The sequence below is a fragment of the Cicer arietinum genome, chromosome 4 (assembly GCF_000331145.2).
Source record: "Cicer arietinum cultivar CDC Frontier isolate Library 1 chromosome 4, Cicar.CDCFrontier_v2.0, whole genome shotgun sequence".
Classification (NCBI taxonomy): domain Eukaryota; kingdom Viridiplantae; phylum Streptophyta; class Magnoliopsida; order Fabales; family Fabaceae; genus Cicer; species Cicer arietinum.
In genome coordinates, this window is record NC_021163.2 from 27245950 (window position 1) to 27264039 (window position 18090).

An 18090-nucleotide genomic window follows, 5' to 3' on the forward strand; every position below is an offset into this window, starting at 1 on the left:
GAAAGCTACTCTTGACTTGTTTTCCTTTTGCACATGCTTCACATATTTTATCTTTTTCAAAATTGAGTTTGGGTAATCCTCTAACAAGATCTAATTTTGAGATTTTTGAGATTGTTTTCATACTAATATGACCAGCTCTTTTATGCCATATCCATTTGTCTTTATTGATTGATATAAAGCATGACTCGTCAGATAGTTTTTCAAGATACAAAACATACAAATTTTGCTTTTGATTTCCAGAAAACAAAGTTTCTCCAGTTTCAGTTTTTCTGATTTCACATACTTTGGGTTTGAAAATAACTTCACATCCATTGTCACATAGCTGACTTATGCTTAACAGATTGTGTTTTAAATCTTCAACATATTGAACATCAGTTATTTGAGCAGAGTTTGTCTTACCAATGGTTCCTTTACCTTTAATCTGAGCTTGATTGTTATTTCCAAAAGTAACCGATCCTCCACCCTTCTTGATGAATGTTAGAAAACAACCTTCATCTCATGTCATGTGTCTTGAACAACCACTGTCCAAGAACCAAGGCTTTCTCTTTATATTTGGAAATCCAACCTGCATATGACGTTAGTTCAACCTTAGGTACTCACATTGTTTTGGGTCCTTGGGAGTTAGTTTTAAAATATTGTTTATTTTTAAAATGACACATCGTTTTTCCATGATTGTTTTTGAAACAAACTGAACATTTAACTGTTGATTTTGAAATTGATTTGATACTCTGTGTTTCAAAAGATTGTAAACTTGATTTTGAGATAATTTCAGATTGTTCTCATTTTCCCAGTTTTTCTGGAGAAGGTTCAACTTTCGTTTTGGAACTTTCTCCGTTTTGAAAAACAGTCTGGAGAATGTTCTCCTTTTTGCAGTTTTACCAATACTGTCTTGGCAGAACGATCTCCTTTTCTAATCAAGCTCATACTTTTAATCTTTTCATCCCTTTTTCTGAAATAGCAAGCAAATTTCAGATGTCCAAGTTTTTTACAATAAGAACATCTAGTTTTACATTTTTCTTCCTTTCTTTTTAGGACAAAAAAAATTTCATACAACTTTTTTTTTTTTTGAGTTTGATTAAAACCAAGACCAGCTTTATCAAAGATTCCTATTTGAGATCCCATAATTTTTTGGAAAGTTTCAGTGGCTTTAATGAAATTCAACAAATCTGTTTTAAGAAGTTCATTTTCATTTTTAAGGAGAATGTTCTCTATTTTCAGCGCAGAACGTTCTTGACCTTTTTGTTTTTCAAAATTTTGTTTATGCATTTCTTTTAATTCTTGAATGATGTTTTTTAGCATATTATTCCTAGCTTGACTTTCTTCTTTTTATTCTTTTTCTTTATGAAAATGTTCTTTTAAAAAACTACATTTTTGAATAAAGAGATTTGAATCATTTAACAAGTTATTAAATTCTTTTCCCATTTGCTCACATAAATAACATGGTTCATAATTTATTACCTTCTCTTCCTCTGTTTTTGCCATTAAGCATATGTTAGCTTCCTCATCTTCTTCAGCTTCTGATTCTTCTTAATCCTCCCATGTTGTCATAATTGATTTCTTCTTGAAAGGAAATCGCTTTGGTGGATTCTTGTTTAAGGGGCATTCTGCTTTGTAATGTCCTAATTTGTTACATCCAAAGCATGTGACTTGGCTTTTGTCTACTTCTGTTTTGGGATTTTTGTTTTGAAATCCCTTTTTGATTTGATCTCTTCTTCTCATCATTCTTTGTATTCTTCTTGTGAGAAAAGCAATTTCATCAGCTTCTTCTTGTTCGTTTTCTTCTGGTTATTCTTCTATTTGTACTGTGATTTTTTCTTGAGATGCTTTTAGTGCTATTGTCTTTCCCTTTTAGATTGGTTTGTCTTCTTGTACCAATACTTCATGTGCTCTTAAAGTTCCAATTAATTCTTCTAGAGGAAGTGATTCAAGATTCTTGGATTGGCTTATAGTTGTTACCATTGGTCTCCATATGATTGGAAGACACCTCATGATTTTTCTTACTCTTTCTTGAACTGTGAAAGATTTGCCAAGAGAACACATTTCATTTACTATTGTTGTGAACCTTGAGTACATTTCATCAATAGTTTCTCCTTCTTGCATTTCGAACAGTTCGAATTTCCTTATGCCAATATCTATCTTTGTTTCTTTGACATAACTTGTTCCTTCATGATGAGTTTGTAGCGTATCCCAAACTTCTTTTGCAGTTGTGCATTCATCTACTCTTTCACTTTCTTCCCTGCTTAAGGCACATGATAAAAATAACTAAGCTTTAGAATTTAGAAGTATCTTAGTTTTATCATCAGCTGTCAAGTCTGCTTCTTTCTTCATAGCAGAGCTTGAGTCATCTTGATCAACCCTTGGTATGAAATCTCCATCTGTAATGATGCGTCACATCCTTGTATCTTGAGATTTCAGAAACAACTGCATCTTATTTTTCCAGAAATAGTAATCAGTTCTATCAAAGAATGGTGGTCTGTTCGAAGATCCTCCTTCAACAATGTATTTGGCTTTCGACATTTTTTTCTTCTAGATCTTTTCTCTAGCACTTGTTAGGTGTTTTTTTAAATCTTTCTAGAGACCGAGCTCTGATGCCAATTGAAGTAACAATGTCGATTTACAAGAAATGAGTGGATTGAATTGTAAATGCACCTTTTAAAAATTCATGTTAAAAACTGAAGAAAATAACTCAAGATTGATCTTGGTTGTGAAAACAGAAAACGAATAACGTTCTTGATTTTAACTAGAAAACAGAGAACGACCTTGGTTAGTTAAAATTTGCAATTCTGTTTAAGTTTTTTAACTTGTTAATCAATCAAACTGAAAGTAAATAGATAAGGGAAGAGATACCACACAACAATATATCGTGGTTCACCCAACTTGGGTTACGTCAAGTCCTCACAACTGTGAGATTTTCCACTAAGGGTTTAAAACAAAGAGCCTTCTTGATTTTATAGCACTCAGCACAGGTCGACCCTGATCTGTTTCAAGCTTTATTCTCCACCCAGAAAGCGAATACGATATCTATCTATCTTGATAGGATTCGTTACAATATAATCAAACTATAATTAAACTCTTATAGTTTGAGTTTTACAATAGTGATAAGATTGTTTTGATAGAATCTGAAATGTCTCAACTCTTGTTTGAGATTCGATTCTTTACAAAGAAATTAGCAGTAGTAAAACAATATAATGTAAGGATTTAGAACTATTTCTTCTTTGTGAAAATGAGAACTTCAAGTATGTGAATGTGAATGATTTATGGGAATTGACAGCACTTGAATTTCTCGTTTAATCCTGGATATTGGCCTTCCATTTATAGGCGTTTTAGGAGCATTAACTAAGGGTCAAAAGAACTGTTGGTAGTGCTTTGTCAGATTTGACCAAAACCAATATATGAGATTAAAAATAATCCAGCCTTTGAATGATTTTGAATAGTTTAAAGACTTTTGAAGCTTCTTACTTCATTATTGATGTTACAGCCTTGATCTGAAACTTTAAATCTGTCCAAAATAGTTTGGAGAATGATTATAACTCAATGTAGAAGTAGGAAGAACACTGTTGAATTTATGCAGAACACGAAGATTGATTATCAATCTAGTTCTGAAAATTTGATCTTTCTTGAGATTGATGATCAATCTGGAGTTCATGTTTTGATCTTTCTGGATGTCTTTGTAATGTCTTTGCATATATCAAGGTTGATCGAACTTTCTTGACAATTTGGCTAAAGAGATTCCAAACTGTTTCAACTGACCTGTTTCAAGCTCTTTTATTTTAATGATTCGAGAACCTTCTTTGAACAACAAAAAGGTACACACTTGAAAACATCTCACCAAAAAGCTTCTTTGAACCCAAGCTTCAACCTTGTAGATATGTGTGTGCACGTGTCATAGAACCGAAGCAGCAACATTGCATGTTTACTCTTTCTCATAACTCTTCGAAATTGATATTTTCTTTACTAGTTTAGTAGTTCTTGGTTCGGATTTCGGCTTCATGTCCACAATCACTAATCACACACATCTACTAATCATAACTTCCTATAATTCTCATTCAAATAGTTTTGTGTGCGAGAAATACAATGTTCAAAACATGCAATTGTTCACAAAATGGATAACAAAGGAGTGATTTATATACGAATTGTTCAGTCTTCGGACCCTATTCCCTTAAATTTTTCGTGATCAACCACTCTCATTCATTGGAGAATTCTGCTCCGTCAGAGAGGAAGATAGATCTGAGAAATGGGCGCTTTGATTCAGTGCAGAGAGACCATACTAACATTTGGTGAGACCGCTTAATCTAACGGTCAATAATTACCATCCACCATAAACCACTTCAAAACCCGATCCACTGTAGAATAAGCTAAACCCTTCCAAAATTCAGGAATCGCTAGCTTCTGCAACTCTTCTTCTTACACAATGTCAAAGAAGTTACTTTTCACACCCCTTTCAACATTTTTCAACCGCACTTTAACTTCAATTCCCCAACGTTTTTCTCATCACCTTAAACAATCTCTTCATTCATCAGCTCCAATAATTCCATCACCACCCTTTACACCCTGTGATAATCTCTGTTATTCTTCCCCTTTTGGGTTTCTTAGATTCTGCAGGAAAATTTCATGCTCAAAATCTGAAGAGAATTTCCAAACTACGTGCTGGAATTGTCATGCTGTTCCTCAATCCACACCTTTCCTCTTCTGCCAATCTTGTTGCTCCATTCAACCCGTTGATCATTCGATTGACTATTTCCAAATTTTTGGGTCGTAAGTTTCTGTGATTTTTTATTTTTTATTTGTTACGGGTGCTGAAATTGTTAACAAAGTTTTTTATCTTTATTATGGATTGTGTTGATTTGAGGCATATATATCTTTTATTAGGAAGCTGCTTGATTATTATTTTATTTTACATTCTAGAACTTTTTTAATTGTCAAGGTTGTAATGTATTATGTATGTTCTGTCATCAAGATCAAGAGGAAATTGTATTCTTTTAGGTGTCATAATTGTGTCTTTGTTAGGCTTCTGAGTTGAGTTCTATATCTGGACTGTCAACATATGATTATTTGTTTCTGTAATGGAGGAAAAGAAATCTATTGACGAGTAAATATCCATTTTGGTCCATGAATGTGCGGAGTGCGGTCACTATAGTCTCTGAATGTACTGAAATTGTTAATACATCCCCAATATCTTTTCGATTAGTAATTTTAAGGACTAAATTGATCAAGAAACAAAGACATTTGAGGATTAAAAGTGACTAACTAGACAAATTTGAGAACCAAAATGACTAACAAACAACATATTTAGGTATGTTTTGGTGATTTTGATACATTTAAGGATTATTGTGACAACGCCGTACACATTCAGAGACCAAAATGGCTGCTTATTCGTTGATTTATGATTATTGTGTGAATATTATAATAAAGGTTTAAATATAATTTTCTTTCTTTATCTTTTACCAATTGTTCATTTTGTTCATTTATCTTTTTATTTATTTATGATTATTAGGTAAAAGATAAAAGACGAAAAGTATATTTAAGGCTATAATAAATAAGTTGAGAAACTCAAAAGCAATGTATTTGTTTTTTTTTGAATTGAAAACAGGGAGAGGAAGTATGATGTAGAGGGTATCGATTTGGAGGGCAAGTACAAAGAGTGGCAAAAGAAACTACATCCTGATTTGGTGCATTCAAAATCACAGGTTTGTCTTAGGGGATATGTTCTTTCCTCTTCCTTTTTATTTCATACTATTCCCCTTTTTTTTTTTTTTGGAATTGGAGATGACCGGTGAGCAATCGTAAGAGTTTTTTTGTTTCATAATTTTCATTCAGTCTTTAAGGGAGGGGAGGGGTTTGTGATTTGGATTTCTGAGAAAGACAAATTTGTTGCAGTTTGATATTTGTGTCTTAAAGAATTGGGTCTTTATTTGAAAGGTTGTATATATCTATATGATGTCTCTTGTTTATTTAGTTGATATATGTATGTCATTGATTTCAATTTTTCAAAGTCTATTTAGTTGTTACTTTTCTCCAACTTATTATTTACCTTACAATGTGAACACCTTTGTTCTCTGCATGTTAGAATCATAGTGGTTGCAGCTTAGATGCAATTTTATGTTTGTTCTTAAACTGTGTTTATTTCTGCTGTTATATAGGTTGCAGTATTAGGCACCAACAAGTCAAATGGATATTAATAGTATTTGAAAGGTAGAAACGTTTGTAGAAAATTGATATAGGATTTCATTTCAATGTTATTGTTATTCGGACTTCAGTTGATTTTGGAATTTTCGATTGCTCCGAAACGTAGTGAGACTTAATAATTTAGAAAATACAAATATTACTTCAATTTGACCCGCGAGCAACGGTAAGGTAGTGAAGTTGAATGTGTTTTTGGAGATACTAACAACTTTGTTTTATTTACTTCAATTTGTTAGAAAGAAAGAGAATTTGCTGCTGAACAATCTGCGAGAGTGATTGATGCTTACCGTACACTTAGCAATCCTTTGTCAAGAGCAATTTACATGGTAAGCTTATTTCCACGCCCAGAATCAAATTGATGATGCATAATTGCAGTAGCGGAAATCTCTACGTAATTTGAACATTTTAAAAGTTCAATGGTGAAAATATATCTGTGACGTAGAAATTTATTATTTGATCATAGAAACAAATAAATTAAATATGTCATCAACAGGCTTTCAATCACTTTCTTTAGTTATATACTGTTTACTGTTTCTTCTTGTTGATACCAAGTAATGTTGCGCCGTATTTTTTTAGCTGAAGATCAATGGAGTGGAAATTGATGAGGAGCAGACAATTTCAGATCCAGAATTACTAGCAGAGGTAATTGAATAAAGCCTGTGAAATTTATCTTTAACCTGGTTTCTGTAGTAAACAAAATAACAGTGAAACAAGTTCCTCATAAAATAAGTGGTTGGAAGCTTAAATCACATCTCATTCTCAAGGTTTATTTGAATTTTGAAATACTTGCACCTGCATCTCTATCGTCCGGACAAAAATAAAGATATCTAGAAAATGACATATATTTATATATGGGAGTATATCAAATGAGAGGAGTTTTACAATGAGAGGGTTAAATCTTGATCACACAACCATACATGGATGATCATGATTAAGAGTTAATTAAGTAGCACATGATCACTTAAAAAAATCATATGACTTTTTCTTCTAATCTTGACCATACATGTATAGTGGTGTGGTCAAGATTTAACTCTTTCACCCTCTCATCGTAAAACTTCTCTCATTTGGTATGCTCCCTATATATATATATATATATGATCTCGGATCAATTGTGGTGGCTAGTTACAACAGTTGATTATATTGAAACTGTGATGTATAAGTTTATTTATTTTAGCATTTGATAATCCATTTCCAATTATAAATGTGCTTTCTCAGCTGTTAGAAGGTTGGCTTACCTTCTTTGAAAGTGAAAATAACATGTGTAGTTTCATTATAGAAATTGCACTCCAGCAATGTATATGTTCAATGGAAATGAAAATGGCATTTTATTATACATAAACATTTTCTTTTTTTCTCATTTTGGTTTGCTCGGCTTTTATTTATCTTTCTCTTAAATAAATCGGCTTCCTTTTTCTAGAGCATAAAATTGAATCCTGGAATTTAAATTGGTAAAGTTAATTGTATAGTATCTATGAAGCACTGACACAAAGACAAATACTGGACACGATACTGATACATCGACACTGGTAATAGTTTGAGAAATGAATGAATTGAATGTAATTACATGTTTCTATGTCTGTGTCGGACACCAAGCACACATTCGATCAGAAGTGTTGGTGCTACAAAGTATACTATGCATATTGTTTACTTCTACAACCTAATCCCAATCTATTTGTAAAATTTTCTCCAGATTATGGAAATCAGAGAAGAAGTTGAAGAAGCAACTAACTCTGAGGCTTTGAATGACATTCGTTCTCAGGTATGCTCGGAAATTCAAATTTGCAAGGCAGAAGTGCTATGCTACAAAAGAGACTGCATAATCAGTTAAAATACAGATTTTGAATTATGATTATTTTGATGTTGTTTCTTCATATTATCCTTTGATTGTTCATCCAGATGCAGGAGAAACTTCAAAATTGGTCTAATTCCTTTGCTCATGCCTTTCAAAGACGGAATTTTGAAGAAGCAAAGAAAGCAATTAGGAGAATGACTTACTATTGTCGTGTAATTGAGGAAGTTGTAAAGAAGCTCTGATATAGGTAATATCATCATTTTCTTTTGCCTCGTACCTTACACCACACTTGGTAGGATTGCAAATAAGAATTTTGAAAACAATTGAAGCTTAAGGTGAATAGCTCTATATGCAGTATTTATTTGAAGATTTATTCATTGCTAATCACTTCTGATATTATAATTAATCATTTTCCAGGATATCATTACTGTTTTGCCTGGTCAGCCTTTTATGCATCAAGGCTTTCAAAGTTAAATAAATGTACATCTCTGTCAACAACTGAATTTTCTGCTACCTTTGAATTTTTTGAATAGTTTATCTTAATCTGCCCCTGCTTGTAACTTTTTCTCAGATTTCTTTATTTTCATATTATTGTTGATTATATGTTACTGTAGGCTTCAAACAAGGAGCTATTGCTTTGGGGCAAATGGTAGATCGATTATCAATAGTATGAACTATGAAGAATTTGATTCATTGATCCAAATGAAGTGGCCTATCTATCAGTAATAAATGACCATTTGATTTCATCATATGTATCAATGAACCTTATTGCCGCTACTTTATGCACGTGTAAGTTTACATGTCACGCACCACGAGGCACGACCCTAGCATGAACACTCGTTCAGGTCCGCCGCATGCAACTAAGCAATATTTATGTCATCCTGAATACATATGTATATTATGTAGGTATTTTCCTCACCAAGGCAATTTTGCTACACTTGTATTTGATGCTATAAAGGTGTTTTGTGGCTAGGATAACAATGAATTCACGTCTGTGGTTATGCATTTTGATGTTGTCTCTTTAAACCACATTTGGAAATGTTATTAGTTAGACATTGCTTTGTCTCTTTGATTGAGATTGAAGTCACCAACGATAATGAAGTGGTCGATTTTGATTTTAGGGTTTACGAATTGTTTCTATTGAATTGGGGCTGATTTTGATTTTAGGGTCACCATACTAATTTTTTTTTTTTTTTTTATATTTAACTATCCTATGATTCATTTTCACAGGTCTTTTGCAAAACAATAAAATTAAAATGTGTATATAAAAAGTGACAGTAATCAAGCAAAATCATATTTATTATTGTCTTAAGATATTTTTAAGGTTAAAAGTAGATTATATAAAAAGAGAAAAACAAAAACCTCAAGAGACATATTACTCATGTAAAATATCAACCATAAATATAAAATTTCAATGACTAAATTACATATGTATCAATAAAGTTCATAGTAATATCAATTTTGTTTTACTTAAAACAATATTGATTCATTTAATAATATTAAATTTGTTAACTATTTATTTTGTTTTTTCATATTCGGTATTTATTGTTTCTAAAAAAATATTTATTGCTTATTTATTTGTTACAAAGTATATGTAAAGTATGTAATTAAGAGGAATTTTAAATAACTAATATAGTTAAAATTTTGAAAAGATCCATTTAAAAACTTTGAAGAAAATTTATCAATTATCCTACTTATAATCGTATCTTATACATTAGACGAAAAATATGGCTATTATTTTGATTTTAAATTCGAGTCTCTAGTTCATGATATAGATATAGCATTATTTTGATTTAGTCCCGCAAGAAATGCAAGCTACAAATTTTATCGGGCAACACTATACATATTGTATTTCAGTAAGGTTCTATGAGATAATTGTATAATGGGGAACATCAACGACATTGTATAAGATTTGAAACATCATAAAATGTATAGATACTTTCTTTCCATTGCAAAAGGTTATTTGATAAATAAAATTAATCATATAAACCTCTACATAAGGTGATTCATAATATGGATCAATCTATGCATTTTTAATGAGGTTTCATATCTCTTTGCAATCTCAATGATGTTATCTATAATTTCTTGTTGAAGCGATGAATTTTCTATAAGGTAATTGAGATTTGAGAGCAAGCTTTTTTTATTTTGTGAAGGTACAAATATATTGTAAATTACACCATTTAGGAATGTTTGTTATTTTTTCTATCACATGATATGTTTTATCTTCTATTTACAATAATTTTTTGGCTTAATTGCACTTTTGATCCGCCTATTTTAGGTGAATTGTAAAAGTAGTTTCCTCAATTTGTTTGTCTCTAGTTTTGATCCCCAAAACAGAATTTGAGACAAAATCATGACGAGTTGTCATTTTTTAATGACGTGTCAAAAAAAATGGTGACGTGGCAGACGTGAAATAAAGTCATTATTATATTATTCCAAATTAAAAAATACAATTTATATTTTTAAAAACTATTATTATATTATTCCAAATTTTAAAAAAAATAGTCAAAATTAAGTTCAAAAAGCAGCAACGCATCAAAATCAAAATCGTGAACCCTAAAATCAAAATCAGCCCCAATTCAATAGAAGCAATTCGTGAACCCTAAAATCAAAATCGACCACTTCTTCTTCATCTTCCCTTTTCCTCTTCTTCTTCTTCTTCTTCTTCTTCTTCTTCTTCTTCTTCTTCTTCTTCTTCTTCTTCTTCTTCTTCTTCTTCTTCTTCTTCTTCTTCTTCTTCTTCTTCTTCTTCTTCTTCTTCTTCTTCTTCTTCTTCTTCTTCTTCTTCTTCTTCTTCATCTTCGTTTTTCTTCTTCATCGTTCGTATTCTTCATTTGGGTTCTTCTTTTTCTTCTTCATCATTTTCATCTGTTTCATTTGTGTTCATCCTTTGTTCTTCCGTTGTTTCTTCTTCTTCATTTGTTTCGTTTCTTCTTTCTTTGTTCCTTGTGTTTTTTGGGGGAAAATGTCTTCTCATTCGTATTCAGTTACAAGCAACAATTCTCATTTGAGAATTAGAAGGAGAGAATGTTTGTGTGGACTTGAATCTCCTTTGTGTACTTCTTGGACGACTGAAAATCCAGGTCGAAGGTTTCATGGTTGTGGATTTTATAAAGTAAACTATTTGTCAAAATTCTAGATTTTATTTTTTGTTGTATTATTTTGAGATTATAAAAATTTATTGAAAGAAGATTCAATCTTTTTTTTTGTTATGTTGTTTCAGTTACAAGATAAAAAAATCTTGCAACTTTTTCGATTGGTTTGATGAGCCAATGAGAGAACGAGCAAAAGAAGTTATTATGTCTTTGATAAAAAAAGATCGATGAATTCAAGAAGAAAGACAATGTGCCAAAAAATTATGATGATGAATTGAAGTTGTAATATAATCAAATTTGAATGAATAAGGTTGTTATTATGAAATGAAATTGGTATTATTGTAATTCAGTTGTCTATTTTTACATGTTAATAATTCAGTTCGGTATCATTGTATTAATGCAATTTGGTCAAACAAATTTCCAGTAGTTAGGTATCATTCAAGATATAATGCAGTTGTCTAATATTAATGCTCAAACAAATTTGCTCATTCAAGATAACATACTAAATTTACTGTCATGTCAAAATAATCATAATTTAGAATTTAGGTAACAATCAGTACATCATTCCATCATTACATACTACTGCATTACAAAATAATCATTCCATAAGAACTTAGGTCCAAAAAAAATATCATACTACTACAAAATAAAATTCTCAAGTATCATTACATATTCATAATAACCAAAATAAAATTCACAAGTTTAGTTCCTTCAATTGATTTGTGAATCATGAGTTTGTGGAGCTTGTGAATCTTGAGATAAAACTGTTGGTGTTTCTCCCTTATCTCCTCCAACCCTTGTTGTCTTTGCTTTCTTTGTTATGTTGACGTTATTTCCACCTTTTGGTATCTCTCTATCTGCTGCACTTTTACCCTTGCATGTCCTCATGTTGTGGCCAAGCTTTCCACAATTTTTACATTTCACAGTTACAAACCGTCTTAATAGTATGTTAGAACCTTTTGGCTCGTCATTGGACTTGTTCCTATTTTTCTTTGGTCTACCCGGTGCTCTTCTCATGATTATGGGATTTACAGGCTCTCCATTTGACGCTTGCCAAAGTTTTGGTCCATTTGATGGCATTATAATGTGAGAGTAACATGTCAAGAAGTTTTTTTTCCTATTTAAAGAACCGAAAACATGTCAGAAAACCAGCATGTTAAAAACCAACATGTTAAAACACAACCATAACAGCATATTAAAAACTGAATGTTAATAACCTATAACAGAAATGAACCAGAATTGAAGGTTAATAACCTATAACAGAACTGAACCAAAGTTGAATGTTAAAAACCAACACTGAACCTAACCATAACCTAACTTAATGTTAAAAACCAAAACTGAACATAACTAAACCAACATGTTAAAAATACAACCATAACCTAACTGAACCAGAACTGAATGTTAAAAACTAGCATGTTAAAAAACAACCATAACAACATATTAAAAACTGAATGTTAATAATCTATAACAAAAATGAACCAGAAACATGTCAGAAAACCAGCATGTTAAAAACCAACATGTTAAAACACAACCATAACAGCATATTAAAAACTGAATGTTGATAATCTATAACAGAAATGAATCAGAACTGAATGTTAATAACCTATAACAGAACTGAACCAAAATTGAATGTTAAAAACCAACACTGAACCTAACCATAACCTAACTGAATGTTAAAAACCAAAACTGAACCTAACTAAACCAACATGTTAAAAACACCACCATAACCTAACTGAACCAGAACTGAATGTTAAAAACCAGCATGTTAAAACACAACCATAACAGCATGTTAAAACCAGAACTAAACTGAACCAGTAGAACAACATGTAACTGAACTAGAACAACATGTTAATAACATATTTTAGAATAGAAACAGAACATAAGTTGAACTACAACAATACCAATAATGCATTTAAAATCAAGTTTTTCGATAAGGTGAAACGTACGATTCTGGATCGGTTAGGTGTTGCCATATACAAACAAGAGCATGACAACACGAAATACCGGTCAAATCTCACTTACGACAAGCACAAGTTTTTGTGTGTAGATTTACTGTATAAGTATCTATACCATTTGTGACACTAAACAAGTTAAAATCATCATCTCCATGCCAAGTTGGAAACCATCCCCCATCTGCTCTTTTTTCCTTTTCCAATATTTGTTGAATCTTAGGATATATATTGTCTCTATATCATAGCATGAGCTCTTTCTGTTTGACAATCCTTATTATAATGTAATATTTCAAACCTTCAAGTAATGTTATGATAAGTTTATCTCTATACTCCAATACAACCATGTTGAAAGCCTCACACATGTTGTTTACTTGAAGATCACATTGCGTATCAGTGCAAAATACTGACCTAATCCACATAGATGGTGGGAGTTGCATCATGTCTTTCCAAACATCTTCATTGATTGCCTTAATTTTTTGCATTGCTTTCTCTCAATCTTGGACCACAGTAGCTCTGACTGGCAACCAAATAAGTTCTTTCATATGTCATACGGGATACTTTTTTTCTTCCAATTTCTATACAAGTGTTTAACACATAATCAGTGTTCCACATGGGCCTCAATGTTGGCAATGGCAGATACTAATCCCTGAAATCAATTCATAATAATTCAACATAGCTAATTTAATTCAGATTGCATAATTCAGAAACTTCATAAACATTGTTGATTCAGGTTGCATAATTCAAATTGCATAATCAGTAACTTCATAAACATTGCTAATTTAATTCAGATTGCATAATTCAACATAGCTAATTTAATCAGATTGCATAATGTAAGAGGACAAATCAGATTGCATAATGTTAAAAAGGATTCAGAAACTTTAGCATACATACCTTTTGCTGATCTGAAATGAATGCATATTGCCTATGCTGAACATTGTTGAGGTCATCCAGTAAAAGATCCAGAAATCATTGACATGAGTCTCTTATTTCCGCTTCAACAACTGCATATGCAATGAGAATCATTTGATTATTCTCATCTTTACCTACTGCATCTATTAACTGACTGTCATATTCTCCCTTCAAAAAACAAGCATCCAATCCAATTAAAAGCCTACATGTATTAGCAAATGCAGCCTTACAAGCCTCCAAACATACATATATTCTCTCAAAGACTGGTTCAACATCAGACATACCACACTTAATAATAATCGTAGAATTTGGATTTGATCTCTTAAGTTCATTGACATATTCTCTCAAGTGTGCATATTGCTCCCTTTTAGCACCTCAAATCATTTATATGGCTCTTAATTTGGCTCTATATGCTTGGTATGTAGACAACTTCACACCCCATTTATCAAGCGCCTCAACTATCAACTCCATGGGTTTCATTTCAGATGTATGTCTCAACATAGAAACGAATTTATTGGCAAGCCATTCAGTCTTAGCTTGTCTATTTTTTGTCCTCCTATGTCATGTATGATCATCTGTGAAACTCACTAATTGTCAATATTCGTTTGAAGTCCTCTTAGTAATCCTCATGTAAAATGGAAATTCTGGCTCACACCTAACAATGATTCTCTTTCCATCATTCTTTTTGAAATACAAGTTTTTCTTAGTCTCCATTGCAAAGTCTTTAATGATATTCTTAACTAGCTCTTTTGTATTGAATTTTAGGCCCAACTCAAACCTTACTTCATCACCATTTTCAGGTAGGTTAAATTTAAGAAATTTCCTAACATCCTCTTCATCAACTTCACTTCCTGGTGGAGTATCCAAATCATCATAATTCACATAATTTTCTTCAAAATCAGTTGCAGAACTAGGCCCTGGATTTCCTTTTGGGTTTGCATGTCTTTCAGATGAATTTTCATCACTTACAACATTAACAAATATCTCAGTTGGTATTTCAGAAATCCAGTCCCAATCCTCACCCTCATAGAACTCACCCATATCATCATCTTCATCCTCTGAATTAGCAATATAATCTTCATCTTCTTCACTCAGATAATTTTCACCATGGACTGCTTCAGATTCAGGTTTATCTTGTTCAGTTTGAACTAGTTCAAAATCTGGTTGATCTGGTTCAGTTTGAACTGGTTCAGAATCTGGTTGATCTGGTTCAGTTTGAACTGATTCAGGTTCTGATTGATCTGGTTCAGTTTGAACTACTTCAGCTTGAACTGGTTTAGTTTGAACTTGTTCACCTTCACCTTGGAGTTTTTCAGCTTCAACTGGCTCTTGAATTGGACAATCATCACTAATAATAGAATTATCTATATAGTGTTCCACAAAGACGTCAATTACGTTGAACACTTTGACATCTTCAACAAACTTTACTACATCATCGTCATTGTTGAGAGGTCTAAGTTCACATGTAAATAAGTACTTGGGATGTTGGTACCGCAAACATTTAATACTCATATATCCTAAACTTTTGACCAATTTAGTCATTTGCATGTGGGACATTAAGTCTACATCCCAAGACCAATTCATCTCATCCACTTGGGCACCAATGAACATCTTCACTGGGTGGTTTACAAAACTACCCCCATAATTATTAATCTCATGTGAAATTTTTTTTTCATCATAAAAGTCATGTTATTGTAATTACAACTTTAGAGTTAACTATATATCGCTACTTGAACCTTTGTTTGTAAGTTATAAAAAATGGAGGATTACAGTATTATATATATAACAATTTTGTTATTATTTTTGGCTTAAAACAAATTTTAGGATTTTAAGTTTAGGTTATATTATCGGTGGATACCACTTACTTGTGCTGAGTCTTTGGTTTACTTTATTTTAAATGTTAGTGGGTTTTGGTATTCGGACGGTGGTAGGTGATTTTGACTTTTAGTGGTTTAATTTTTATTTTTAAAAATAATCAATATTAATAATAAATGTTTATTTTCTTACTTTGTAATTTGTATATATATTTTCTATTTTCAACCTTCTTTGTGTCTTGGATAGCTTCTATAATGTATTTCTTTGATTTATTTTTTAAAAATAAATTTTTTTTCTTTCTATAAATTTAGGCTTAAATTTAATTAAATTTTATTCTTTTTTTAATATTTGTTTTTGTCATTTATTTTTTTAATATGTTTTGGTCTTTTTATTTTTATTTTAGTCTTTTATTTTTTATTTAATAATCATTTTAATCATTTATTTTTTATAAAAGTATACAAGTTTGTCTCTCTATTAAGAATTAAAATAAATATTTCATAAAAGATAAAGAAAAAAAGAAAGATAAAAGATAAAAGATAAAATAAATAAATATTAAATAAAAGATAAAAAATTAAAATTATATTTTAGCCATCAATTTAATGTAAATATGATTTCAAGAGAATACTATTATATCTTTATTAAAATTTTATATTTAACCAGTCTATGATCTCGTGCTTCTACGTGTTATATAATATAAAATATTAATTTTGTATTGGATATATATAGTAATTTATAGCTAAAATCGTATTCTAGATTGACTTGATTATTGGTGTTTATTAATCGCTTTAACTATTGTTTTCGTAGATAATGCAATCTCTATATTATATATCTTATATTACTTTACAATTGAAACTTGATTATTTTTTGTGTAGGATTGTGAATCTTTCATTTTATAGCTTAGGGTTACACTAGAATTGAATTTCAAACTATAAAGTTATTATAGTGGATAATATCAATGTGATTGTGTTCGGACGACCATACTTTAGATTAAGATGTGTGGTTTTTATAGAATTTTTCATTCAGATAATACATATATCGACTATTATTAATGGTTCTTCAATGGGCTATTTCACCTATTCACGTGAAGTTCGACAAGGAAACTTTTTTTCTCCATTGTTATTTTGTGTTGCAGGAGAAATGCTTAGTCGATATATTGACATTTAAGCCCAATGGGTTCGTTGCAGGCTTTTGTATGGGTATGTGGTTTGCCTTTCTCGTCCTACTTATTGTATGCTGATGACATTTTGTTTTTTTTTTTTGTGCGGCATCTATCTCTAATGCCAAGGAGATTCTTAAGATCTTGAAAGAATATGCTGAAATGTCAGGCTAGTTCCATAAACAAGACAAGTCGAAGGCCTTTTTTTTTGGCTCTCGACTCTTTCATTGGAATCTCATTCATCGTATATGACATATCTTGATTATCCAAACCAAATTCCCTATCTACCATGACATCTCTCACATCAGCGTCATCACTCCTTAGTTGAGCGTTTCTTACTACTTAAATTATCTATAACTTTCATTCTATTTTGTTATTTTTGTTTCAAAATAAATTTATGCTACCGAAGATATAACTGGGTTGAGTTGCGGACTATGTCATTCTCTTTAAGACGTTTTGCTACATATTCAAATTGTGTAAGACAGACTATTAACCAAAAAATCCTCAGGATAAAACAACCAGACAAACCGTATTGGAGTTCTACAAAAAACTACATTTCAAAATTTTCTAGGTTTTGTCCAGGACAAAAAACTGATACGGGAATCCGCAGAAAACTAAAACACGAAAAATGCTAGGTTTTGACACATGTACAACGTATCAATGAGAAAAAACACACGCATTTACTAAAAATTTTTTTTTTTTAAAATTTTTCAGATACTAAAAAATAATATACCACTTAGCCCAACTCCAGGTCCGAGCCGACCGGACGACGGCGCGTTTGTGATGGTCTATTTGTGTGCGTTCTCATCCCTTCACAAAATTGAGTACCTCTTGGGGCACACCTCAATTGTTATACCTCCACCTTATAAATACTACTAGTGTATGTCATTCCTCCTATGTGGGACTTCATTATTTTTTCAATTCAAACCAACTAATTCTTATTATTATCATAACCATTTTCAACAACCCTCCACTTGAATTTAAAAAAGAGTTTTTGAAGTAGCGTCAAATGCTTCTATAAGATCGTGCATAAACAAAGATGTCTCCTAACTTGAACCTTTGCATAACAAGTAATATTCATATTCAATAAGAGTGACTCGTAGTCTTGAACTCTATCTCTGACATCAAACCCACACACAACCTTTTCGTAGGATGTATTCTCAAGTGCTTGTGCACTAATTTCCCTAC

General features: G+C 31.4%; 1 protein-coding gene and 1 pseudogene across 1 annotated transcript; one reads left to right on the forward strand and one right to left on the reverse strand.

The window, feature by feature from the left end:
• Positions 1–496: 496 nt before the first annotated feature.
• LOC113786232 (uncharacterized) lies at positions 497–2517 on the reverse strand (annotated as a pseudogene).
• Positions 2518–4277: 1760 nt separating this feature from the next.
• Positions 4278–9095, forward strand: LOC101497069 (iron-sulfur cluster co-chaperone protein HscB homolog). Its single transcript, XM_012714914.3, has 8 exons — positions 4278–4755; positions 5591–5687; positions 6420–6509; positions 6760–6825; positions 7874–7942; positions 8080–8222; positions 8393–8455; positions 8590–9095. The coding sequence occupies exons 1-6, from the start codon at positions 4412–4414 to the stop codon at positions 8215–8217; spliced, it is 804 nt and encodes a 267-aa protein (XP_012570368.1). The 5' UTR covers positions 4278–4411; the 3' UTR covers positions 8218–8222; positions 8393–8455; positions 8590–9095.
• Positions 9096–18090: the final 8995 nt, after the last annotated feature.